At 44.6% G+C, this 26,587-nt stretch overlaps 1 protein-coding gene across 3 annotated transcripts in view; it reads right to left on the minus strand.

The window, feature by feature from the left end:
- The window catches only part of ST8SIA5 (ST8 alpha-N-acetyl-neuraminide alpha-2,8-sialyltransferase 5), a 106,192-nt gene that overhangs the window by 14,815 nt on the left and 64,790 nt on the right, over nt 1-26,587 (minus strand). For 2 of the 3 annotated variants that reach the window (XM_054178415.1, XM_054178416.1), the window contains exons 3-5: nt 23,911-24,018; nt 6,705-6,797; nt 2,676-2,762 (exon numbers count right to left, since the gene is read on the minus strand). In XM_054178415.1, the coding sequence (XP_054034390.1) occupies nt 2,676-2,762; nt 6,705-6,797; nt 23,911-24,018 (288 nt within the window). The remainder of the gene's footprint in view (nt 1-2,675; nt 2,763-6,704; nt 6,798-23,910; nt 24,019-26,587) is intronic. The other variant, XM_054178417.1, reaches the window with a different exon arrangement.

Below are 26,587 nucleotides of genomic sequence, written 5' to 3' on the forward strand. Positions count from 1 at the left end.
AGTCCACTTACCAAGCTACTGTGGAGCACAGAGTACTTTGATTACCAAAAAAAATTTAAAGGTCTTAGCTCTGGTTTGACCTTGCATATATGCATCTGGAGTATGATGTGGCCCCAACAGATCACAGAATCACCAAGGTTGGAAGAGACCTCAAAGATCATCAAGTCCAACCTGTCACCACAGACCTCATGACTAAACCATGGCACCAAGTGCCACGTCTAGTGCCCTCTTGAACACCTCCAGGGATGGTGACTCCACCACCTCCCTGGGCAGCACATTCCAATGGCCAGCAACTCTCTCAGTGAAGAACTTTCTCCTCACCTCCAGCCTAAACTTCCCCTGGTGCAGCTTGAGACTATGTCCTCTTGTTCTGGTGCTGCTTGCCTGGGAGAAGAGACCCCTCCTGGCTACAACCTCCCTTCAGGGAGCCTCCTCTTCTCCAGGCTAAACAATCCCAGCTGCCTCAGCCTCTCCTCACAGGGCTGTGCTCAAGGCCACTCACCAGCCTTGCTGCCCTTCTTTGGACACGTTCAAGTGTCTCAATCTCCATGGGTGCCAGATGGACTTATTATGACTTTGACCTCAAAACCTCAGACAAATGGACAAAATTTGGTTTGTTCCTGGGATGAAACAGCAGGTGTTCTGATGCAAAGAAGTTTGAAATCTCAAAGATGAGATCCACAGCATAAGAGAAAAAGCATTCAGCTCTGATCCCCTTGCCATAAATTTCATACAAAATTTAAATAGGAAAAGCAGCTTGCCAAATAGGGCACCCACCCTTCCCTGAATGTTTCTGTCCTTTCACTGGTGGAACTGAAAGCCCTGATTTCAGCTTACTCTTACTCCAGAGTAAGATTTTTTTTTTTCCTCAGTAAGTGCATCTTATGCCTTGAATGAAAAATATACCTCATGGCAAATGCAAAAACATGAAGACAAAGGCACATGGCTCTCAAATAACCTAGCTTAAAAACCTTACCTCAGGAGTATGTGGACTCATTATGCCTTGGAAGAATAAACTAATCTTTATAGGCTTTAGTACAAGCATCAGAAGGACATACATTATTTTGCAAACATTTTACTGTTTCACTTACCTTACTCACAATGACACAATATAATGATTGGACTAATGCACCAATAGAGACTGAGTAAGTCAATGAATAATTTCTAATAACAAAATCATTGATCACAAGAAGGTAGTGGGATGGAACTGTGATATTTGAGATATTAACAAAACCCTCTTCAATTAGTTCTGCATTAAGGAATTAAAAGAGATGTTGCTCTTTAATGTCCTATTGGTTTTCCAGCAGTACATTCTTTCCTGTACATGTCTGCTACCTGATGGAGGAAGAAAGTCAAAGAAATTATTTTTTTCCTTTATCTCCAGCTATAAAAGCAAGTGTGATTTTTATGCTTCCTCTCACATGGCTGCTAAGTCATGTACCTGCTATTTAACTTCCCCTGGTTTCTCCCCATCTCAGATGATAGCCCATAACAGGCAAAATTCAAAATCCCATAGGTCAGTGTTGTTACAAAACTATTTTTCAGCCTTTACTAGTCTACCTCCAAGCTCAGGCTGGTCTGCTTTAAAGGGACTACAGTTTCCCCATACATTTACACACTGAGGTCTCTGTCCCATAAGACACAAATGAAACAGACTTTGAACGCTAGTGTTTCCATGATTAGCATGACTGCTGTTCGTGGAACCAGCTAACAAAGGTAAGGTCAGAGTATCACAGTATCACTAAGGTTGGAAGAGACCTCGAGGATCATCGAGTCCAACCTGTCTCCACAGACCTCATGACTAGACCATGGCACCAAGTGCCACATCCAATCCCCTCTTGAACACCTCCAGGGATGGTGACTCCACCACCTCCAGGGCAGCATCTGGGAAGAACTTTCTCCTCACCTCCAGTCTAAACCTCCCCTGGCCCAGCTTGAGACTGTGTCCCCTTGTTCTGGTGCTGGTTGAACAAGGGGACGCAGTCTCAAGCTGCGCCAGGGGTCACATCTAGGCATGAGCAGGAACTTCTTCATCAGTCAGGCAGGTATAGTAAGTGGACAGGAAACTACCCTCTTCTTTCTCTCACTGTACTGCCTAGGATGGAAAGGGCATTTTGCTTAACATGCTAGTTTTGGTGGCCTGAGAGGGAGTGATGGTCATTCTGATAGTCTTCAGATAGCCCTTTGCTACTGATCCCTGCTCTGTGACTGCCTCCATACGTCAATGCTCTCTTTTCACACTGAAGTGCACACACTTGATAGTACCTAATGCACGACATCAAAAATCCAGTTTCAACATTTTGTAGGCCAAATTGGCAGTGTCAGCAATGACATCATCATTTTATACCATCAAAGAGTTGGGTTGATGAACTTGGTGTAGTCCTTAAATCTTGGCTCCATCCTCACTTCTGCCTGAATCATATCCAGAAGTCTTCCCTGCACCAAATTCCTCATCTTTCCTTGATAGATTGTTTCACATGCAAGAAGAGCTCTCTTTCACTATTGCTGCTGACTTTTTTAAAGTAGAAAAGTCCATATTTATTCAAAAGCATGGTATTCCAACAGTATCAGTGCTATAATGCTTACTCTTTCTGCCCATGTGAAGGTTTGATCTCTCTGCAGGAAGCTAAACTCAAACTAAATTAAATCTTACTCAGGACGTGGACCATCCTTACTTGAACAAATTAGCTTCTGTGACATTCATCTCCCATTTGCACATCTGTAGGCTCTTCCATCTGTCAAACAATTCTGTTTGTTTCACCCTAAAAGACAAAAGACAAAAAAAAAGAGAAAAAGGAAATTAAAAATTCACTTTATTTACAGGGGTTTAATTTCCTAATACAGCTGCAGCAAGTGTACCATGCAGTAGGCTTGTGATAAGGCAAAGCAGTCAGCCTATCCAGTGCAAAATTTGTCATTTTTATTTCTTCTTCTGCTCACATACAGCAAAGCTAAGGTATACACAGGTACTGATGAAGCTCTTCAGATGTTTGGGACAGATTTCTATTCCCTCATATGCATTCTCCATTTCTTCAGGACAAAAACTGTAATGCTGAGCAAGAATCATCTACTGTACCAGTCTCTCCACAGTCTGCTGAAGAAGCTAATGAGTCTCTGGCAGCTGCAGTGAGGGAGGGGAATGTTGCATCTCCCTCTGTGAGGGAGGGGAATGTTGCACCTAAAGGAATGACCCAGCAGAAAGACTACTGGAAAAGAGGATGTTTAAGATAATTTGGCCAACTACCATTGCACTTTGGTGAGGTTATCTTAATTCATGAGATCCTACAGGACAGCAGTGCTGGTAAACTAATTTTATAAACTGCATGGGATAATCATCCGTGACAGTAAGTGGACATGAAAAGCTCTTTACATAAGGATGTCTCTTTCCCCCTTTGCTAATAAATACACTTTATATATAATATATATATATAAAATACTCTCCTATTTCTACTAGACTGGTACAGGATGACACATTTTGGTGATATGAATCCCAGCCACTTCTACCTTCTTCTGCAACTGGAGAACAGGGACAATGAAGGCTTTGCAAATACCTGGAGTTAGGGATACGCAAATTGTGGGAAACTGTGATCAATCTGTGGACCCCTTGATGGGCCAAGAAGAGACTGACCTTGAACACATTGCCATGTACCCCTGAATGTCTGGAAAGTCCCTGAGCTGAAAATACAAATAGCTTGTGGCTGCTTGTGACAGATTACTGTGCAACTTGTTTGAGACAGAAGAACTGCAGGAGAAGAAACTTGGGCTAGCTCAGCATATAATTGTAGCAATGTATCAGTAACCAATAAGAATCTTAACAAGAACTTATTAACCAATTAGAAGTAGCCACACTGGCATAACAAACATACAAATATGTGTTGCTTGAAGAAATAAAGTGTAGTGTGTACTCTGCTCACTACCACAAGTGTGTGTATGTCGCCTCTGTCCGTCACCATAACAGCAGCAGCAAATATCAAGAGCTATGTCATAATCTAAGACTTTTTGAAGCCTGAGATTTCTTTGAGAATCACAGGTCTTAATGAGTTCACTTCAGGCTTGAGGGGTTTGGATGTTTGAATAAAGCAAAGACTTTTAAGATAATTATTTATTTAAAGTAAGTAGAACTTAGGATTTCCCAGGCTATGGAAGTTAGAGGAAGGAATTAGGTCATATTGTACTTTCCACAGCCCACCAGACTGCATTAACTTGGAAATCTTCCATTACCATAAGGGCTGACTTAGGAAATGTAGCACACTGGAAGCAAGCACATCAGAAGATCCCAGCATAGTGTCAAATGGCATCTATCATAAGAATAAGACCAACTCCATCCAGCTGAGCAGGAGTCCACTACCTTCTGTGTACCACATGGTAACATGAAGAGAAATGAATAGTTCTCTGCACCATCTGATAAGTATGCAGAAAAGCAGTTTAAAACATCTTCAGCAAAACATTGACAGAAGTGTGACATTCTCACCCCTTCTATTTATTTTTAAGCACTGCAAGTCAGCAAGCAGTGCAAAGCTGTTACTCGTGTACCCTTCATCCAGCACCAAATACAGAAGACAAGGACATAACCTACATTTTCTGTGCATAAAGTCAGTGAGGGAGATGTTCAAAATCATGGAGCAGCAAATTGTGTTTTCTGTAGCTTTGATTGCTTAATGCTATGCACTTTACAGCTACACTATCAACAAGAGGTTCTTGTGAGATTTACAGGCCTCAATAAGCCCTGTGGATCATTGCTAAGATTACTAAACCACTGATTTTAGATGTAGTAAGAGATTAAGCATAATCTAAGCACCTAAATTCAGAGCAATGTTAAAAATGCAAACCAAAAATACCCTGCTCTGCTCTATCAAATCAGTTCCACTTATGACCTCACTTTATTGCACTATTCCATCATTATGCCTTCACAGATACATCTTACTCAGCTCACTGGATCCCTGGTGTGTACATAGGAGGTCCCACAAAAGACCGATAATTTTACTGTTTCTCAGAATCACATTTTCTTACTTTTTACTGGATGTTATTAAGTTGTGAAACCCACTGCTGAGTGAGGAGGTCAAAATGCCAAGGCTTGGACAGGAGCATACTGCGTTGGGTTAGGAACTGGATGGAGGGCCGAGCCCAGAGAGTGGTGGTGAATGGTGCCACATCCAGCTGGCAGCCAGGCACCAGTGGTGTGCCCCAATGATCAGTGCTGGACCCCATCCTGTTCAATATCTTTATTGATGATCTGGGTGAGGGCATTGAGTCCATCATCAGTAAATTTGCAGATGACACCAAGCTGGGAGCAGAAGTTGATCTGCTGGAGGGTAGAGAGGCTCTGCAGAGGGACCTCAACAGGCTGGACAGATAGGCAGAGTCCAACAGCAGGAGATTGGACACATCCAAGTGCCGGGTTCTGCACATTGGCCACAACAACCCCATGCAGAGCTACAGGCTGGGGTCAGAGTGGCTGGAGAGCAGCCAGGCAGAGAGGGACCTGGGGGTGCTGGTTGATGGTAGGCTGAACATGAGCCTGCAGTGTGCCCAGGTAGCCAAGAGGGCCAATGGCATCCTGGCCTGCATCAGGAACAGTGTGGCCAGCAGGAGCAGGGAGGTCATTCTGCCCCTGTACACTGCACTGGTTAGGCCACAGCTCAAGTACTGTGTCCAGTTCTGGGCCCCTCTGTTTAGGAAAGATGTTGAGTTGCTGGAAGGTGTCCAGAGAAGGGCAACAAAGCTGGGGAGGGGTCTGGAGCACAGCCCTGTGAGGAGAGGCTGAGGGAGCTGGGGTTGCTTAGCCTGGAGAAGAGGAGGATCAGGGAAGACCTCATTGCTCTCTACAACTACCTTAAGGGAGGCTGTAGCCAGGTGGGGGTTGGTCTCTTCTCCCAGGCAACCAGCACCAGAACAAGAGGACACAGTCTCAGGCTGCACCAGGGGAGGTTTATGCTGGAGGTTAGGAGGAAGTTTTACACAGAGAGAGTGATTGCCCATTGGAATGGGCTACCTGGGGAGGTGGTGGAGTCACCATCATTGGAGGTGTTCAGGAGGAGACTTGATGGGGTGCTTGGTGCCATGGTTTAGTTATTTAGGTGGTGTTGGATGATAGTTTGAACGCAATGATCTTGAAGGTCTATTCTATTCTATTCTATTCTATTCTATTCTATTCTATTCTATTCTATTCTATCCTATCCTATCCTATCCTATCCTATCCTAAACAGGCTCAGAAAACATCTAAATAAATAGAGAGGTGTGTTGTCCACTCTGAGTACTGCAGTTTACTCACCACTTATCACTCAGTTTGTTACCAGAAAGGACTGCTCTTCTGCTTCAGTTCTTAGACTTCACTACTTGCTGCTGCCAATGACTACGCCTTAAGCTAGACAGACATGAGCTATGAGTCAGTTTGACTGTTCTTAGTCTTTGATTCCCTGGAATACAATATTACAAATACTATTACACACACTGTATTTAATTCCAAACAGGGATACTAGACCTGACCAAGATGCCTCAATGTGTATGAAATGCATCAATTTTTAGCAAATGCAACTCAGGCCAAGTTCACATGTATTCCCATGTAGAGAACACCAGGAATCCTTGAACTCAGGTTCCTATTGGTAAGATCTCTTGAGCCTTGCATCTTTTGACAATTTCACTGTATGTTACTTCCATCCTGCCTGAAAATTAACCTCTTTTTGCAAGCATTCATTCATACTTACATAGACAAAACCTTCACCTCAATGATGTCCTGCCGTAACTCCAGGCATTTGGTTGAGTTGTATTCCAAAGGCCCTTCATAAAACTCAAAATACCTGAAAAAGAACAAGAAAACATGATTCCAAATAAGGCTTAGACTAGAGCAGTCTTACACATCAACAGAAGTTTGCCTTAACACTGTCATCCACAATCTATGCCTAGCATGAGACTATACTGCCTGGCACATAGAAAAAAAACAGATCATAGAATCAACGAGGTCGGAAAACACCTCAGAGATCATCAAATCCAACCTATCACCTAATACCTAACACCTCCTGACAACTAAACCATGGCTCCAAGTCACTTCCAGGGACAGTGACTCCATCACCTCCCTGTGCAGCACATTCCAATGGCCAATTACTCTTTCTATGAAGAATCTTCTCCTCACCTCCAGCCTAAACCTCCCCTGGCACAGCTTGAGACTGTGTCCTCTTGTTCAGGTGCTGATTGCCTGGGAGAAGAGACCAATCCCCACCTGGCTAAGACCTCCCTTCAGGGAGTTGTAGAGAGCAATGAGGTCACCCCTGAGCCTCCTCTTCTCCAGGCTAAGCAACCCCAGCTCCCTCAGCCTCTCCTCACAGGGCTGTGCTCCAGACCCCTCCCCAGCTTTGTTCCCCTTCTCTGGACACCTTCAAGTGTCTCAATGTCCTTAAATTGAGGAGCCCAGAACTGGACACAGGACTCAAGGTGTGGCCTAACCAGTGCTGAGTACAGGGCAGAATGACCTCCCTGCTCCTGCTGGCCACACTGTTCCTGATGCAGGCCAGGATGCCATTGGCCTTCTTGGCTGCCTGGGCACACTGCAGGCTCATGTTCAGCCTACCATCAACCAGTACCCCCAGGTCCCTCTCTGCCTGGCTGCTCTCCAGCCACTCTGACCCCAGCCTGTAGCACTGCATGGGGTTGCTGTGGCCAATGTGCAGAACCTGGTACTTGGATGTGTTCCATCTCATGCTGTTGGACTCTGCCCATCTGTCCAGCCTGTTGAGGTCCCTCTGCAGAGCTCTCCTACCCTCTAACAGATCAACTCCTGCCCCCAGCTTGCTGTCATCTGCAGATTTACTGATGATGGACTCAATGCCCTCACCCAGATCATCAATAAAGATATTGAACAGGATGGGGTCCAGCACTGATCATTGGGGCACACCACTGGTGCCTGGCTGCCAGCTGGCTGTGGCACCATTCACCACCACTCTCTGGGCTCAGCCTCCAGCCAGTTCCTAACCCAGCTCACAGTGCTGCTGTCCAAGCCATGGGCTACTGATTCTAGAACAGCCACCCATGTCCAGTTTGTCTGCCCATAAAAGAATTCATCTATCCTGTAGTCACTGACAAGACCAACTACCTTTTACAGCAGTCAGCATGTGACAACTGCCCCTGAAAGCCAGGGGAAAAGCACTGATCAGTTAAGGAACACTGTTCCCATCCTTTGGGTGTCTGAATGTGCTGAAGGTTTGAAAAACAGGACCTTAGACTTTGCATTTAGGTGAAAGTAAATTGTTGGAGGTTGCATCTTCTCTGTAGAGATTGTTACATAGGTCTCTGACACTGAGTTTGTCTTTGGGATTTCCTCTTCTGGTATATTTGGAGAGCAAAGGAAGCTGATCCATTTTACTTCTTTTTCCTTATAACAATTTTCATATAGTTTTGTGAATGAAAAGATTTTAATGTCTATACACAGCACAAATGACAATGCTTATTTAAAGTATGCACATAAATATTTACTTTGTTTAAGTACCTCCACCTTAGCTACCATACTGGAGTGAAAGGAAAACAAATCACTGTAGTGGCTACTGAGTGTGAGGAGACAAAAATCCCAGTGAGTTCAGTGAGACTGTACTGAAATGGCAAAAAGGATTCAGGGTTTAAACCAAGCTGCATCAGTTTCACCCACTTATCATGAGAAGTCTAGATTAAAACCTAAGAACTCTGCATATCCCTACAGCAGTTACAAGTATAAAGAAGAAAGAGAGGAGATGGCTTGGAGGAGTTGCTAAGCCTTCAACACTGTCCTGCACCACATCCTGGCTCCAGGCTGGTGCAGGTTGGGTTCCATGGATGGAGCATTCAGTGGGTACAGAACTGGCTTAAGAATAGAATAGAATAGAATAGAATAGAATAGAATAGAATAGAATAGAATAGAATAGAATAGAATAGAATAGAATAGAATAGACCAGGTTGGAAGAGACCTTCGAGATCATCATGTCCAACCTATCATCCAGCACCACCCAATCAACTAAACCATGCAACCAAGCATCCTGTCAAGCCTCGCCCTGAACACCCCCAGCGACGGCGACCCCACCACCTCCTCAGGCGCTGCACCCAAAGGGTGGCTGTCAATGGTCCCCGTCCAAGTGGAGGCCAGAGACAAGTGGAGTCCCTCAGGGATCAGTACTGGGACCCGGCTTGTTTAACATGTTTGTTGGTGCCATGGGCAGTGGCACTGAGTGCACCCTCAGCAAGTTTGCTGATGACACCAAGCTGTGTGGTGCAGCAGACAGCTGGAGGGAAGGGATCCATCCAGAGGGACCTGGACAGGCTGCAGAGATGAGCCCATGACAACCTCATGAGGTTCAACAAGACCAAGTGCAGGGACCTGCATCTGGGTTAGGGCAATCCCAAGCACCAATATAGGCTGGGCAGGGACTGGCTTGAGAGCAGCCCTGAAGAAAAGGACCTGGGGGTGCTGGGGGAGGAGCCAGCAGTGAGCACTTGCCACCCAGAAAGCAAATCCCATTCTGGGTGCAACAACAGAAGCATAGCCAGCAGGTTGAGGGAGGTGATTCTCCCCTTCTGCTCCACTCTACTGAGACCACAGTTGGAGCACTGTGTCCAGTTCTGGAGCCTCTGTTTCAGGAAGGATCTGGAGGTGCTGGAAGGTGTCCAGAGAAGGGCCACAAGGATGAGCAGAGGGCTGGAGCTGCTCTGCTGGTAGATTCAGATTGGATGTCAGGAAGAAGTTGTTCCCCACAAGGGTGGTGAGACACAGGAACAGGTTGCCCAGGGAGGTGGTGGCAGCCCCAGTTGCTGGAGGTTTTGAAGGCCAGGCTGGATGTGGCTGTGAGCAACCTGCTGTAGTGTGAGGTGTTCCTGCCCATGGGAGGGGGGTTGGAACTTGAGGTCCCTTCCAACCCTAACAATTCTATGACTCTATGATTCTATGACAATCAAGACTAGGTCAAGTTATTTTGATAGATCATTTAACACCTCAGAATTCATGAGGCTGCAACTTCAAACCACCTTTTGAATTTTCAGTATGAAACAAAAATACAAGACTCTTGGAAGAGCTTTATTCAAAACCATTACTGGAAATTTAACATTTGGGGCTTGTGTCATTTTTGAAACCATCAAATTCCATGTTTGACCTGAGTGTTCAGTTCTGAATATATAACCCTTAAGTAGGAAAGCCTTGTTAGTTTCATTATTTGCTATAGTGAATTCTAGAGGATTCAAATTCTGATCTGTTCTGGAGAAGGGCTGAGCACTCACACCTCCCAGGGAAACTGTAAGAAGAGGGTATCCAAAAACCAAGATGTCCAGGTACTTCCAACAGGACCTCCAAAGGCCATAAGCATCTAAAAGCCATCAGTTTCTGAATTTTGCATGTGATGCACATTCAAAAATGAATGTGATAAAGTAGGAAACAGACAAACCCATAGCAGGGAGAAAAGGACTACAGGATGTAACTGGAAAAAACCCCCAAGAGTCTCCCAAAGCAATCTGCTACCTACTGGGAATATTTCTATCCTGTCAAATGCTGCATTAGAAGTGTCTCCTTCACCTCTCCCTGAGGTTTTCAGCACTTCAGATCTGCCAAATCCCAAACCAAACACTTCTGTGATCCAGTGAGGGGCACAAACATTGAGACTGAGAGTAGAAAGCCCATGGCTAGACAGTGGGAGGAGGAGAACACCATAAATTCCTCATAAAGTAAACTGTTTACTGACAGAAAAAAAGAAAGAAAGAAAAAAAAGCAACACAATAGCTCAGCAATGTTTCAAATACATGATAGGTTGGAAATGTAACTGCATAGTCTTCAAGACAACAGTACAATTCTATGAGTACTGTAGAAGAAATGATGTATTGAAAGCACTTCATGGTTGGTGACAGATCTCTGAAAAGACTTCCTCACTCTCCAGAAGGGAAGTAAAGTCATGTAATAGGAACCTCCACCTGGTCTCTCAGCAAAAGGCTTGGGCTCTTCTAACTCAATTGTTTCACCTGGACATTCAGCCTGTACTAAAGCATAGCTCATTGTACTGGTACATGACCTGCACTCTTGCCTTGTTGAGCTGAAGCTCAGTAACTTGGAAGTTTCTTCAACTGAAAATGTACACTGCACTGATTAGGCCACACCTTGAGTCCTGTGTCCAGTTCTGGGCTCCTCAGGTCAGGAAGGATGTTGGCTTGCTGGAAGGTGTCCAGAGAAGGGCAACAAAGCTGAGGAGGGGTTTGGAGCACAGCCCTGTGAGGAGAGGCTGAGGAAGCTGGGGTTGCTTAGCCTGGAGAAGAGGAGGCTCAACAACCTGAAGGGAGGGTGTAGACAGGCGGAGGTTGGTCTCTTCTCCCAGGCAACCAGCACCAGAACAAGAGGACACAGTCTCAAGCTGTGCCAGGGGAGGTTCAGACTGGATGTTAGGAGGAAGTTCTCCACAGAGAGAGTGATTGCCCATTGGAATGGGCTTCCCAGGGAGGTGGTGGAGTCACCATCACTGGAGGTGTTTAGAAGGAGACTGGATTGGGTGATTGGTGCCATGGTTTACTTGATTAGGTGGTGCTGGATGATGGGTTGGACATGATGATCTTGAAGGTCTCTTCCAACCTGGTCTGTTCTATTCTATGCTATGCTATGCTATTCTAAAATGGATTAGGAGTCCACCTGGTTGCACAAGGCCACAGCCCATTGTGAATGTACTCTACAAAAAAAATCCCAAAGTAAACTGAAGTCTCCCGCTGTGGAGCTACCAACATCAAGCTTCTTGCTGGTCACAGAACTTTATGGGGCTGCAGAAATCTCCTCTGGCTACCAGTCCAGATAACCTTTTCACCCTCATTTTTCTTACTGCATTTTGCAGCATAGAAAGGCTTGGGTTGAAAGGCTCCTTAAAGACCAACTAGTTACAACCTCCCTGCCACCACAAGGGACACCTTCCACTAGACTGGATTACTCAAAGGCCCAACCAGCCTGACCTTGAACAGTTCCAGGGAGCAGGCACCCACCAGTTCTCTAAGCAACCTGTGCCTCTGTCTCACCACCCACACAGTAAAGACTTTACTTCTAATATATTATCTAAATCTACCCTCTTTCAGTTTAAAACTGTTACCCTTGTAGTCCTATCACTATATCCCCTGAAAATCAGTCCTCTCCACCTTTCCTTTAGGCCTCCTTTAAGTACTAGAAGTATGTGACAAGGTCTTCCCAGAGGCTTCTCTTCTCCAGCTCTCTTACCCTATCCTCATAGGAGAGGTGCTCCAGCTCCCTGACTATCTTTGTGGCCATCCTCTGGACCCAATCCAACAGGTCCAAGTCTTCTCTGTGCTGAGGACTCCAGAGCTGGACAGAGCACTGCTGGTGGGGTCTCACCAGAGCAGAAGGGCAGAATCACCTCCCTTAACCTGCTGGCCATAGTGCTTTTGATACAGCCCAGTATGGAACTGGCTTTCTGGGTTGTGAGTGCACATTGTCAGGCTGGGTTAATCAATACCACAAAGTCCTTCTCCACAAGGCTGCTCTCAATCCACTCATCATCCAGGCTGCACAGGTAATTTGGATTGCCTCACCCCATGTGTGGGACCTTGCACATGGCCTTGTTGAACTTCATGAGGTTCATGCAAGCCCACCTTTGAAGCTTGCTAAGGTATCCCTTCCCTCCAGCACATCAACCACCATAGCTTGGTGTCTAGCCATTCTTTACTTATGTTCCTTGAGTCAGACAAGTCTTGGATCCTGAACAGGCATGTTCTACACAACAGCTAGGGGCAAGTACACACCTCCATGCAACACTCAGCATGTTACACCACGCTTCTGTCTCTTTGGGCATAAGTGGGGACAGCAATGGCTGCAAGCTTCATCCCTGCCTTTCACCTGACCCTGGATTTCAGTACCTTGTACGTGCCTCAGGACATGTAAGATGTAACAGCAAAAATGCAAACTAACATGTGCTTTCATCTTTCCTGTGTGCTTCTGGCTCTGCTCTAAGTCAGAGAACTGCAGCTCAGATGTCAAACAGCACATGCTATCACGTGGGAGTGCTGCAGCAGGGGAAAGCTGGCTTCAGCCCGTGGAACTAGAGACAAACACATATTTTATGAAACAGTGATCAAATTTCCTGAGTTGCAGAAATTCCCTTTGATTATCACCTGTTCAACCCATCTCAGAATCACAGAATGGGTTGGAAGGCTTCTTACAAATCAGTTCAAGTAACCCACAAACCAAGAACAGAAATTAAAAAGGATATGTCACCCAAGAGACAGAAATACAAGGAAGAAAAGATTAGGTGAAAAATAAAATACTTGTAGATCTGAAAGGAAATCCACAAGGTAGCACTGTATTTGCAGCAGTTACTGCATTAACAGACAGCTTCAGAAAGCACATGACTGTCCTGCACATATCTGACTCTTACAATAGCTTTGCCAGCAGAGTCAGTGTGAGTGTTGAATTCACCATTTGACACCTTCTGGAAGTGCAGAGGAAGAACCTGTGAAACAGGATGGATGACACACTGCTGATGAGACACGTGCCTCCTGCAGTGAAGGCAAGGGACACTGCCAGCAGTGTCACTTCTGCACCAAGCAGGGAGAAGATGCTGCTGGGATATGAGGTGAGCTTGACTGAAACCATCTCAGTGTGCCTGAGCCACTGAATATTCATCATCTGGGTAGTCATTCATAAGACCTGAAATACATTTGAAGCAGACAGTCATGCACTATGCCTCCTTAGTGTAATGTCACCAATGCTGCGGCACTTTGATTGCAAATATTAATGATGCTACCACAGAATTAAAGCATTTGTAAGACAGTCTCTGGTCAATAGACTGAAAAAAAACCTGAAAAAAGAACCAGTTTCCTTTCTTTCTCCCAGGCATGTTCATGCTATTTATTGGCTTCACAGTAATCCCCCTCCTGCTACAGACATCGAAGCAAATTAGCAGAGGCAGCTCCCCAAAGCACCGGCCAACCTCTTCCCACAGAAGCGTTCCAAGCTGTACTTTCCCAGAATACAGATTGTGCACAACACTGGGCTCTAGCATAAGGCACATGGGTTCCCTCAACCCCCACAGATGTCCTTTAAACTCAGCTCCTCCGCTCAGCAGGGTCGGGTCCTACTGGGAGTGTTTGGAGACCAGTCCCTCGTGCTCTCCCAGAGGAAGCATCAGTCTCGCCCACTCCCTGGGCTCTGAGTGCTGCTTCTGCCTATTAACTCCCACTCTAAACCATGTAGTTCCCTGTAAACGAAGATACATTTGCCTGTCAGAAGGCTTAATTAGCACAAATGGAAACTGTCCTCCCCATCATCTTTCTCAGTCTGATATCCAGCTAAGAAGCAAAGATGTAGTGCAGTTTGTTTTGATTTATTCTCTGGGTTAGTGACAAGTAACAAACCTGACAAAGCTGCTCCTTTGCTACAGAAAAGGGCTGTGCTTCACCTTTGCAAGTCATGTTTTATATACATAAAACAGAGTTGAAATGTCACTGCCAGAGTGTCCTCTCCCTGCATTGCCTTTGCTTCCCCTGCTGACCTTCAAAGGTCACAAGTCGAGGGGAAAATACACACAAGAATTCATGATTCTTTACAATAGGGAACAGAACAACAACTGAATCACAACAAATGTGGGTTTGTGTTTTTCCAGGGTACCACAAACTGCATGTGGCTCACTGCTCTGTGACCATTCAGGTCATTTGTAGCTCTCAAATCTACAACATTTATCCAGGATCAAATCCTGTATCTGAAAGCCACACAAGCTGCAACTGCTCAGAAGTAGCCTTTTTTATGGCCCTTTTCAATACCCAGAAATGAGATGCTATTCACTCCAATTTTCCATTTTTCACTAACCAAGTCTTTCTTCTTTTCCAGCCTTCATGCTTGCTATTGCAACCTCACTTCCAGCTGAGCAGCTTACTGAGCTCACTTAGATAATTTGGTATCCCAGTCCACCAGTTAACTCATAGGGTCTTTGATCATCTGCAGTTAGGCTGCTCCTGCTTTGATCAAAACTAAGGTTTTCTTGATAGTGCTACATGAGTTAAAAAGCCTGAGACTTCAATCCCTGGCACTTGGATTGAGGCCCTAATTTGTCTGATATATTGAACAAATGTTTTAAGATCTAATTGAGTGTAATTGTCAGGCATCTTTTAAAGAAGAACATTTTTTTTCCTGCACAGGCTGCCTTCCATTTCATTTCACTTCACTCATTCCTGCAGTGCTGGCTCTTCACTGTTTGCAGTGAGGCTGCAGCACTTACACTGCGCGAGAGCAGAGTATTGCAGGAAGGATTCCACCTACCCTGCAGGAAAAACAAAGATCTTTCCAAAAATATACATTATCCAGTTACTAAGAAATGAGAACAAATGAACCCAGCCCTGCAGGCTAAATAGTTATTCAACGAACTGTCCAATTAGCAGTGCCTGCACCCATCAGTACGGGCAGATCCGAGGCCAGCCTCAGGTCAAGATTCACCTTACCTACTCTGGAACTTTGTGAGTGTGTCAGAGCACACTCCACAAAGCACACAGGCACTCATTTTCATCTCACAATGCCAATGTGGGATCTTCAGACCCTCGTGGCAAAAATACTGCTGAGTCAGAGCATATCATGACTACAGGGGCTCTGGAAACACCCAGAGCAGAGCAAGCTAGGTGTTGACTTCATCAGACAGCCCACAGTGAATGAACCACCAGCTCCTGCTGGCCTTCACTTTTATTAACATTCCTGTGAGACAGCATCACAAATTCCAAGATTTGTTCAAAAGGTTTAAGGGCCTGACAACAAGAGAGGATGTTTTTCCCCTCAAAGACTGCATCCTACCACCTTGCATAGCACATTCTACTAAGATTACTTTGATCCCATTTGAAAGGCATGATCCCCATTTGGCAGATAAAGAAGCTGATGTAGAGACTGATTGACAGGGAAGTCCCTAGAATAGAATAGACTAGAATAGACTAGAATAGACTAGAATTAACCAGGTTGGAAGAGACCTTCAAGATCATCATGTCTAACCCATCATCCAACACCACCTAATCAACTAAACCATGGCACCAAGCACCCAGTCCAGTCTCCTCCTGAACACCTCCAGTGATGGTGACTCCACCACCTCCCTGGGCAGCACATTCCAATGGGCAATCACTCTCTCTGTAGACAACTTCCTCCGAACCACCAGCCTAAACCTCCCCTGGCACAGCTTGAGACTGTGTCCTCTTGTTCTGGTGCTGGTTGCCTGAGAGAAGAGACCAACCTCTGCCTGCCTACCACCTCTCTTCAGGTAGTTGTAGAGAGCAAGAAGGTCTCCCCTGAGTCTCCTCTTCTCCTGGCTCAGGAGTGACCTTGGGCTCTGCTCTCCCAGGCGCTGCTCAGACTACACAATTACCACCAAGCACAAGAGCACCTGCTGAAGCTCACGGAAACCCTAACAACCTTTCACACTACACCTTGCTAAAGAAAACACCTGTGGATATGGTGATGTTAAATGAGATTTCCCTGCTGTTAGAACTGGCAAGTGAAGCAGAAATATTCGATGTCTTTAGATTACTTTATGCTTTGCTAGGGCTGTGGCACAAAACTGCAAGTGTTGTTCCTGCTATTTGAGAGCCTGAGTTGACTTGTAGACTTTAAAGTATGGTGCTTTAAAGACTGAACTGAATGAGAAGGTGCTGCAGGCATGAAGTGGGAGGCTGGAGAAACAATAGTCTTCTATTACATAGGTTGGTGAAACAAATTGACTACCTTCTCCTTGGGCACAACAAACACATAAAAAACATGTTTACTCTTGGCTATCACTGGCTGTTGCCAATGCCACTTGCATTAGTTGGTTTAAATCTTTTACCATCTTCATTTCTAATGCTGCTAGGCACAGCAGATGTCTAACTTTCAGTATGTGGCTGTAGCTAGGAATAAAATATGTCACTATAAAATGTGTAACATGAAAGAATGAAAATATAAGCAAGAGAGGATGGCCATGTATCTTTGCATAAATAATGCTGAACACTTGAAGGTGTCCAGAGAAGGGCAACAAGGCTGGGGAGAGGCCTTGAGGACAGCCCTGTGAGGAGAGGCTGAGGGAGATGGGGTTGCTTAGCCTGGAGAAGAAGAGAGACCTCATTGCTCTCTACAACTACCTGAAGGGAGGTTGTAGGCAGGAAGGGGTTGGTCTCTTCTCCCAGGCAACCAGCACCAGAACAAGAGGACACAGTCTCAAGCTGTGCCAGAGGAGGTTTAGGCTCAAGGTGAGGAGAAAGTTCTTCCCAGAGAGAATTGTTAGCCATTGGAATGTGCTGCCCAGGGAGGTCGTGGAGTCCCCATCCCTGAAGGTGTTCAAGAGGGGATTGGACGTGGCACTTGGTGCCATGATTTAATCATGAGGTGTTGGGTGACAGGTTGGACTTGATGATCTTTGAGGTCTCTTCCAACCTTGGTGATACTGTGATAGGTCTTCTGCATTAATACATCCACTCCTGATATTTCATCTCCAGGGACATGGGATGCTACAAAAGGACCAGCAGAAACTATGTGGGTTCTAAAAAGTTTAAGAGATTGATGAATCTTTATCTAAGCATATGGTGACTGCGTAAGCAGCCATTGTACCAGGAAGCAATTACTAGTGGCAGGAAACATTCCAATACAGTATAGCAAGGAAAAATAGTATCTGATGCCTCAAAGCTAAAGATAGAAATGGTTTCTTTAGTTCAAGGCTGGGTTCCTTTCTAGAAAAACAAAGAGTAATCAAACATGAATGAGGGACTGGAACTCATTCTTTCCAAGAGATTCATGTAGGTGAGTTTAAAAGCTATTAACTCATGAACCTCTTGACCATGCACCTAGCACATAGAGAGATGTTTGCCTAGATTTGTTTCATGAAGACTTGTATCACAAGATTTCTGCCCTTTGATAATATATAGCATCAGAAATCATAGAATCATAGAATCAATAAGGTTGGAAAAGACCTCAGAGATCATCAAGTCCAACCTGTCACCCAACACCTCATGACTGCTAAACCACGGCTCCAAGTGCCACATCCAATCCCCTCTTGAACACCTCCAGGGATGGTGACTCCACCACCGCCCTGGGCAGCACATTCCAATGGCTAACAACTCTCTCTGGGAAGAACTTTCTCCTCACATTCAGCCTAAACTTCCCCTGGCACAGCTTGAGACTGTGTCCTCTTGTTCAGGTGCTGGGTGCCTGGGAGAAGAGGCCAACCCCCACCTGGCTACAACCTCCCTTCAGGGAGTTGTAGAGAGCAAGAAGGTCTGCCCTGAGCCTCCTCTTCTCCAGGCTAAGCAACCCCAGCTCCCTCAGCCTCTCCTCATAGGGCTGTGCTCAAGGCCTCTCCCCAGCTTTGTTGCCCTTCTCTGGACACCTTCAAGTGTCTCAATGTCCTTCTTAAATTGAGGAGCCCAGAACTGGACACAGGACTCAAGGTGTGGCCTAACCAGTGCTGAGTACAGGGCACAATGACTTCCCTGCTCCTGCTGACCACACCGTTCCTGATGCAGGCCAGGATGCCATTGGCCTTCTTGGCCACCTGGGTACACTGCAGGGTCATGTTTAGGCGGTCAACCAGCACTCCCAGGTCCCTCTCTGCCTGGCTGCTCTCCAGCCACTCTGACCCCAGCCTGTAGCACTGCCTGGGGTTGTTGTGGCCAAAGTGCAGCACCTGGCACTTGGACTTGTTGAATGCCATCATGTTGGACTCTGCCCATCTGTCCATCCTGTCAAGGTCCCTCTGCAGAGCCTCTCTACTCTCCAGCAGATCAGCTCCTGCCCCCAGCTTGCTGTCATCTGCAAATTTACTGATGACTGACTCAATGTCCTCATCCAGATCATCAATAAAGACACTGAACAGGATGGGGCTCAGCACTGATCTCTGGGGCACACCACTAGTGCCTGGCTGCCAGCTGGATGTGGCACCATTCACCACCACTCTCTGGGCTCAGCCTCCAGCCAGTTTCTAATCCAACTCAGAGTGCTGCTGTCCAAGCCAGGGGCTGACAGCTTGGCCAGGAGTTTGCTGTGAGGGACGGTGTCCATCCATTAAGACAAGGGCAATTTTCCAGTATCTCCTGCCTATCCTCCAAATTAGAAAGAACAAAAGTGCTTCCATGAATCTGCCCTAAATATGTACATTTGATCTTCCACAGTGGCTTTTGTATTACTGATCATTAAAAGCAGTTCATCAGTAGCTCTCTGTGTCTTAGAAAAGCATGCACATCCATCTGCAATACCTGACAGGTGCCCCTCTTCTGATTCCCTATTTGATCTGGTCTCATGATTTCACAGACAGCTTACACATCTGTACAGTTAAGATGATAGCTGTGATATCCTGAGGATGTGTTTTTCATCACAACTATGAAAGCTCCTGGGCAACCTGGCACTGGCTGCTCACTGTCACTCTAATTCTGATCGCCTGTCTTCATGTCTCAGCACACGGATCATTTGGGATTGCTTAGCTCTGTTGCCCAATAAGAGTGTGAATTGCCAAGATACGCACTCCTGCCAATGCCACATAGCTCCCTTCTCATCTGTCCACTTATCTGGGACCCAAGCCTCTCTAAAATTCCAGTCTAACATAGTACCCAATACAGCTCTACTGCGACAGCTGTGAGTATAGCAGCAGGAGCTAAAGTAGAAATAGCCCTAAATGACAGAACGAGGTCCAAGCTACATCCTGCAGGAAGTCTTATTGCACCAAGGTCATTTCAGAACTCCTGCATTTTTAATGAAGTGCTGTTTGGCTGTTTTAATCAAGCCTGTTCCCATCACTCTATTTTAAATAAGCTGCTGATGTTGTTACCCATATGACCACCTGGGAGGCACAAAACAATGCATGACAACATTTGTACATCAATAACATCTCAAACCCCACATTCTAGTTTATCATTGCAAGCAATGGTTTTCTTTTCCTTGTGGTGCTTAGGATTTTTCTATCTTTGTATGAGCAGTTCAGCATTCTGACTTAAGGAACATCCTCAGCTGCTGCCTGGCCAATGAGGTCTGATGGCTCAAGCCCATAGATTCATTATTGTAAAATGTGTATTTGATGAATCCATCTGATCACACTCTCTGTTTTGTATCCACTGGGGACAAAGCTCCAGATTTGTCATACTGGAGAACTCAATGTACAAACTGACAGGCCCACAAGTACAAAAATCACATCTTCTCTCACCCATGAAGTGATTTTGTGGTCTAACCACCTAAGTCCTACAATGAACCTTACCTTCGGTTCAGACAGACTAAAGGTGCCACAGAACACCATAACCCAACTGACAGAGCAGATAGATCATTGCATCATTAAGGCACCTTCTTGGCAAAGAAAATGCTTTAAGCATTAAGAATTACAATCTTTGTAAGTTGCAAAGCATATTAGAAGGAGAAGAGAGAAATCTGAGCTCCAGAAGTATTTGCACATACTATTTATAACCAGCAGCAGATAGAATCTTTTACCTGATTGCCCACAAGGATGCTGTAAGGTTTGTAATACTTAGCACAAGATGAAAAGCAAAAGGTAGAAATCAGGGCAATGGCTGATACAGAAGTATCAAAAAACCCCCAGCATTTTACACTGCATCTGAGTAGGTGTTTCGAAGAGACTGAAGCCCATCTAGTCCTCTTTTGGTTGGAAACACAAATGCGTGTGGCTTTAGGGAGTTGTTAAAGTGTTTCACTTTTGCTCCTTGAAAGTATTTGCAACTTCTGTACTCCCTGGAAGATCTGCAGCAATGCAATATGCATTGTAATTAAGCTTTTTTTTGCCCCAAAAGCCCACAGCAAATAGAGACCCCTGTCAGGCATCTACCCACAACAATATTAGATGCCACAAACATGATCCACACCCTCAGTTGTGCCACATATTGAGCTGAAGTCATGGTACTAGATTTTATCTCCATGGACTGGTTCTTCTACAACATCTGAAGAAATGTCTGGCACTGGGATTAAAAGCCTTGGTTAGCTTGGTTACTCTGAAACTGTGTAATGAACTCCCCTGGACAGCAAAAAACATCCCAGTTGCAAGCTACTCTTTTAACTTCCCACATTTGTTAAAGTCTGAATCAGTGTTAATTGAAATTAGGTAACATGACATTCTGCACTTCTGTCCTACTTGAACCTTTACAAGCAATGTTTAATCTTCACTATTCATTGGTTTTGATACAGCCACTACTCTGTGAAGTTTGGCTGTCTTGCAACCGCAATGAACTTAGTCTCTTACTGTGCCTTTGCTTTGGAAGTTCTTAATTTTCATTTAATAAACCACTCCTCAAAATGAGTTGTCAATGTCTCAACAACATGCTGTTACAGTTACATGGTACATTGAAGTTACACGATTAAAAGATCAAGAGTAGCTATAGAAGCCAGGAGTTGACACCACACACGTGGTAAACATGTCAATACATATATAAATAACTAAAGGATATATTAGTATCTGTTTCAATTAACAACTTTAAACACCCAACCTTTCACAAGGAGGTGACAACACACAATAGAGTGCAGAGCCACACAGTGAAAGGTATTTACTGTGCATCTGCTGACATATAATTAGTTTTGTGCACTTTAGACATCTCTTTGGAGACCTGTAAATACAGACAAGTAAAATCAGGTCAGTAAAATGCAGTCTTCAAGCATTCCACTTGGTGAAAAGAATTATTCATTAGAGGAAGGTTTATTTTCAATTTATATCAACAGCCTGAAGTTGGGTGTCAGATTAAGGCTCTCAGGAGATGTCTAGTGATAACACAGTAAGAAAGATGATCAAAGGTAAATAGTAAACAATTTATGACATGGTTTTGCAGTTACTCATTAGACATTCTCACCTCCAGTTCCACCTCTACATTTATACAGTTTTTGTTTTGCTATATACTCAGCTTTCAGACAGTAGACAAATGGATAAAAAACTGTATCACACTTATGACATATGTTGCAGCTAGACATCCCTAACTCAGAATCTCCATCTTTCAGCTTCATATTTCTAATTTGCATCTTTTATTGACATAGTAACCTTTGAAATTTATACCTAACTTGTGCAGTTTGAGTCTGTGTGTATACAAAGCACTTTGTCTTTGAAGAAGACAAACAGATTGAGAATAGTACTGCTACGCAGTGCCTCGCAACTAGTTCTGCTTGCTGGGGTTAGCCAAACACAGATGCTGACTGGTGTTTGCTCTATGAGACCTTGCATAAGCAGACACCTAAGTGTTACACAAGTAAAGGCTGAGAGACCTGGGGCTGTTTGGCCTAGAGAAGAATGAGAGGGGATCCTACTAGTGTTTATAACTACCTAAGGGGTGGGTGTCAAGAAAAGGGGCCAGTCTCTTTTCAGTGGTGTCCTGTGATAGGACAAAGAGCAATGGATACAAACTGGAACCCAGGAAGTTCCACCACAACATAAGAAAAACTTCTTTGCTATGAGGGAACTGCCCAGAGAGGTTGTAGAGCCTCCTTCTCTGGAGACTTTCAAGAGCCACATGGACATGTTCCAGTATGACCTGCCCTAGGTGATCCTGCTCTGGCAGGGGAGTTGGACTCGATGATCTCTGGAGGACCCTTCCAATTCCTACCATTCTATGATTTTGCAGTCAAAGGTTTTGGTTCTTCATCCTGCAACCAGTGACGGTTCAATTGTCTCTGTTACGGGTGTCTAAAGGGGGAATCTATCTATAAGGATTTTGTCATATCTGTGCTTCTGCCACAGGTTTTTTATTATGCCATATGCTTAAAATGAAGACTGCATACTGCATGTACAGAGTACAGGTGCATATGCTAAAAAAAAGGCAACAGAAGTAGATACAGAAAGAAGCACAGACACATACATACATACATACATACATAGAAAGAACCACTTCACCCTTGCTCTGAGAGAAAATCTGCAGCTTAAGTTGGTTCTTTTTATACAGGATCTTATCTAGTCAAACCAGCCAAGTGGCAGTGGTACTCATACAGTATTGCATGACAGGGAAGAGCTTAACAGGAATTGCAGCACTGCTGCAGTTCATTGGTACAGGATGATTTTTGGCAGGTCAGACTTTGTACTTCTGGTTGCCTTTGAAATGCTACCAGCCCACAGCTGTAGTGGTGTACAGTTAGCACAATGATGGTGTTTAAAAAACATAGATAGTTCATCCAGAGAGAGTTTTATTTATACATAGATATTAAATGTAAGCATCTTTATTTTTTATTCTTTAACTTACAGGTTTTCTAAAATTTCCCTCCTATTTATTGAACTTGATACTACACACAGCTCAGGAATTCTAACCTCTGCAACTGAGGTTCCAGAAAGATACCCCAAATATTTGCCCTATACCTCTACCTGGATTTATGCAGACCAGCTGTGAGAGAATTGGAGGTCCTTAGGCAGAACTGCAGCTAGCTTCCTGACTATGCACACAGTTTCTCATGACCCTTGAGATATGGCAGTCAAAAACACCCTACTATTAATAAGTATCATAAGTCAAACATTGCTTCTCACATTATCAAAATAGTGTAAACAAAGGAAATATTCTGCTATTCTGCTATTCTCTTGAGAGAACACTTTTTCCCTGGTAGGCCCTGGAAAGACTTCAGTTAGACTCTGTTTTTGCAGAGTCCCTGTTTTGTTACAAAGAAAGCTTAGGTCAGTTTCTCCATTGTGCTCTATATACCTGGATAGTGTTATGCTGTGATATTTCCCACCCAAGCTCCACTCTCCCATAACATTGGTGGGAAGCAGAAATAGAAGAGACTAAGGCACAGAAGTCAGTCGCCTGCATATTGCTTGAATGCTTAAGGTATATTCCCAAATGGCCCCAAGGCCTTGAAGGTGGAAAGCAGCATGGCACTTGGGAATCCCTGACATATTCTGTACCATGGGGAGTACCAAGGAGCCAGAGAAAACTGCATTTCATTTTCCATACAGCCTGTGCCCACATGTGTGGCTCACACAAAGAGAGAGATATCTCTGTATTCATTCCCTCCAATGTTGGTACCTGGTGCCTGTGTCACTGCCACTCTTCACAGCTCCGTCATCCGTGACATTAAAGGTGGTGGTCCAATTTGCCAACTCCTCTCCATTCTGCCAGCTAAACTGCAGCCCTCTAGCAAGAAAATGAGGCAGTTGATATTTTATATCACGCATTAGGTTAAGTCTATGAGCATGAGTTCTCATGTCTTTTTTCTTAACACAGAAACATGACTACAACACATTGATCAAAATGGTAAGAAGATACCAAAAACCACAAGACATCATCTTACTAGTGGAAACCATTATTTTCCAGTTCCCATAGACTCTAGAAGTTTGTGGCTGAAAACAACAGTAGACTCTCCAACCAAATTGGAAGGGCAGTAATCATCTATGATCATATGTGTAGCAAGGTTGGAATTTAATTCTCAGAGACACAAGAGTAAAATGATGGAGACTTATGTGGAAAACTTCAGGACTAAATAAGCAAACCCTCCAAACTTCAATTTCACATCTCCAGCAGTTGTTAAATGTGCTGGGCACTATGTCCTTCCTCAAATGTACTGGCCATGCTAGCAAAGCATTTGTCATTTGCTGACTTTCCTAAGTCACACTACACTGCTTATTTTCCCTGTTTGGGAAGATGATATTGTTCTAAGCCAATGCATATCACAGTCATCACACTCCTTGTTTTCTAAACTTCCCCAAATTTATTCCAAGCCCTAAGACACCTGCTGGAAAGCACACCTATAATTGTGCATAAGTCTTACATGCATTTAAAAAATATGAGCCTGAAGAAATATTTGACAACACAAGTCAAATCCTTCCCTCAGCTTGGACGCCAATGAGAAAGAATCTTGCAGATAGTTATTTTTAGTCCTCTCCATTCTAACCCAATTTCATGATTCCAGAAGCCTGGCAGCTGACTTACGAACATTTGGTGCTGCCAATAGTGAAGTTAACTTCCTGGCTGGGCTGTGTAAGTACAGCCAGGAAGCAACTTGCCAGCCCACTTTGTCCAAAAGAAAGGGCATCCAGGACTCCTTCCCCCTACCCAGTTTTCCTGGTCAACAGGCTTGTTACAAGGACTGGAGAATCTCTTAGACCATATCCATCCTCGAGTCTCACTGGTTACAAGCACAGGGAATTAAGAAGGCACAACATGGAGTCTTAAAATAAGGCCTCTTTGCTTCCTGTAGCAGAAAAGGGGATCAGCTCTAAACAGCTCCAAAACGTACAGTAGGAGTTTGTTTGCTCTGTACAGTGGAAGTGTGTGCGCATCACTTCTTGTTGTCATAGTTCTTTAACAATAACTTTGTCCACCTTCAATTATCTACAGTGCAGGCATTTCCACATGAGCTAATTGTCCTCATTCTTAAAACTCAGTAGAGATTGGCTCTGTAGAGTTAGCTCACAGAATCACAGAATGTCAGGGGCTGAAAGGGACCTCGAGAGATCATCTAGTCCAACCCCGCTGCTAAAGCAGGAGCACCTATACAAGGTCACACAGAAAAGCATCCAGGCAGGTCTTGAATATCTCCAGAGAGGGAGACTCCACAAGCCCCCTGGGCAGCCTGTTCCAGTCACCCTCACAGTGAAATAATTCATTCTCCTGTTTCCATGGAACTTCCTATGCCTCAACTTCCACTCATTGCCCCTTGTCCTGTCATTGGGCATTGCAGAGAAGAGCCTGGCTCCACCCTCTCAGCACTCACCCTTTATATATTTATAAACATTAATGAAGTCACCCCTCAGTCTTCTCTCCAAGCTGAAGAGCACCAGGTCCCTCAGTCTCTCCTTGTAAGGAAGATGTTCCACTCCCTTAAGCATTTTCATGGCCCTGTGCTGGACTCTCTCAAGCAGTTCCCTGTGCTTCTTGAACTGAGGGGCCCAGAACTGGACACAATATTCCAGATGTGGCCTCACCAGGACAGAAAGGAAGGAGAACCTCTTTCTACTTACTGACCTCACCCCTTCTAATACACCCCAGAACAGCACTGGCCTTCTTGGCCACAAGGGCACACTGCTGGCTCCTATTTCAGGGAAAGATTGTCCCAAAGACTGGCCTTCACCCTAGGGTGAACTGACCCATCTCCCAGACTATTCCTCCTTCAGCAGTACAGGGAACCCAGGGCTGCTTGTGGTGCGGACATGCACAACAGGATTCCACCACCCAAGTAAAGTGCAGCACCTGCCACCACCAATGCTTTTTCTAGCCTAAACCAAAGATATTTTCCAAGAATTTAAGAAGTTTATTCCTGTATGTTTTGTGCCTCTTGATATTTCTGATTGTTGCTGCTGTTGTTATTGTTGTTTACTCGTTGGTTTGTTTTTTACTGAAAACAGACTTTCTGGTAAAAGCATTTTGTGGGAGAATGAATCCTGAAGCAGGTAGGGAGCTAGCCTCCTAAGCTGCCCCATCCCCTCCCAAGCTACCTCCCACCACAAAATGTGGGACAAAATCGCTATAAAAATATTGAAAAAGCTTCCTTCAAATCTTTCAAATGCACTTTCATTTCTTGTATGTTCTCCAGCACTGAAATTTTGCTTTTTCAAAGAAAAACACTTTAAGCCTAAAGATGAGAATATTCCAAATATAGAAGCTGAATTTTTGCTTACAGGAGACCCATTCTGGTTTCTTTTTGTTTAAATTAATGGATGCAATTCTCCTGTTTAAAAAAAAAAAAAAATTAAAACAAGTGGAA

Source organism: Dryobates pubescens, chromosome Z, assembly GCF_014839835.1.
Source record: "Dryobates pubescens isolate bDryPub1 chromosome Z, bDryPub1.pri, whole genome shotgun sequence".
Classification (NCBI taxonomy): domain Eukaryota; kingdom Metazoa; phylum Chordata; class Aves; order Piciformes; family Picidae; genus Dryobates; species Dryobates pubescens.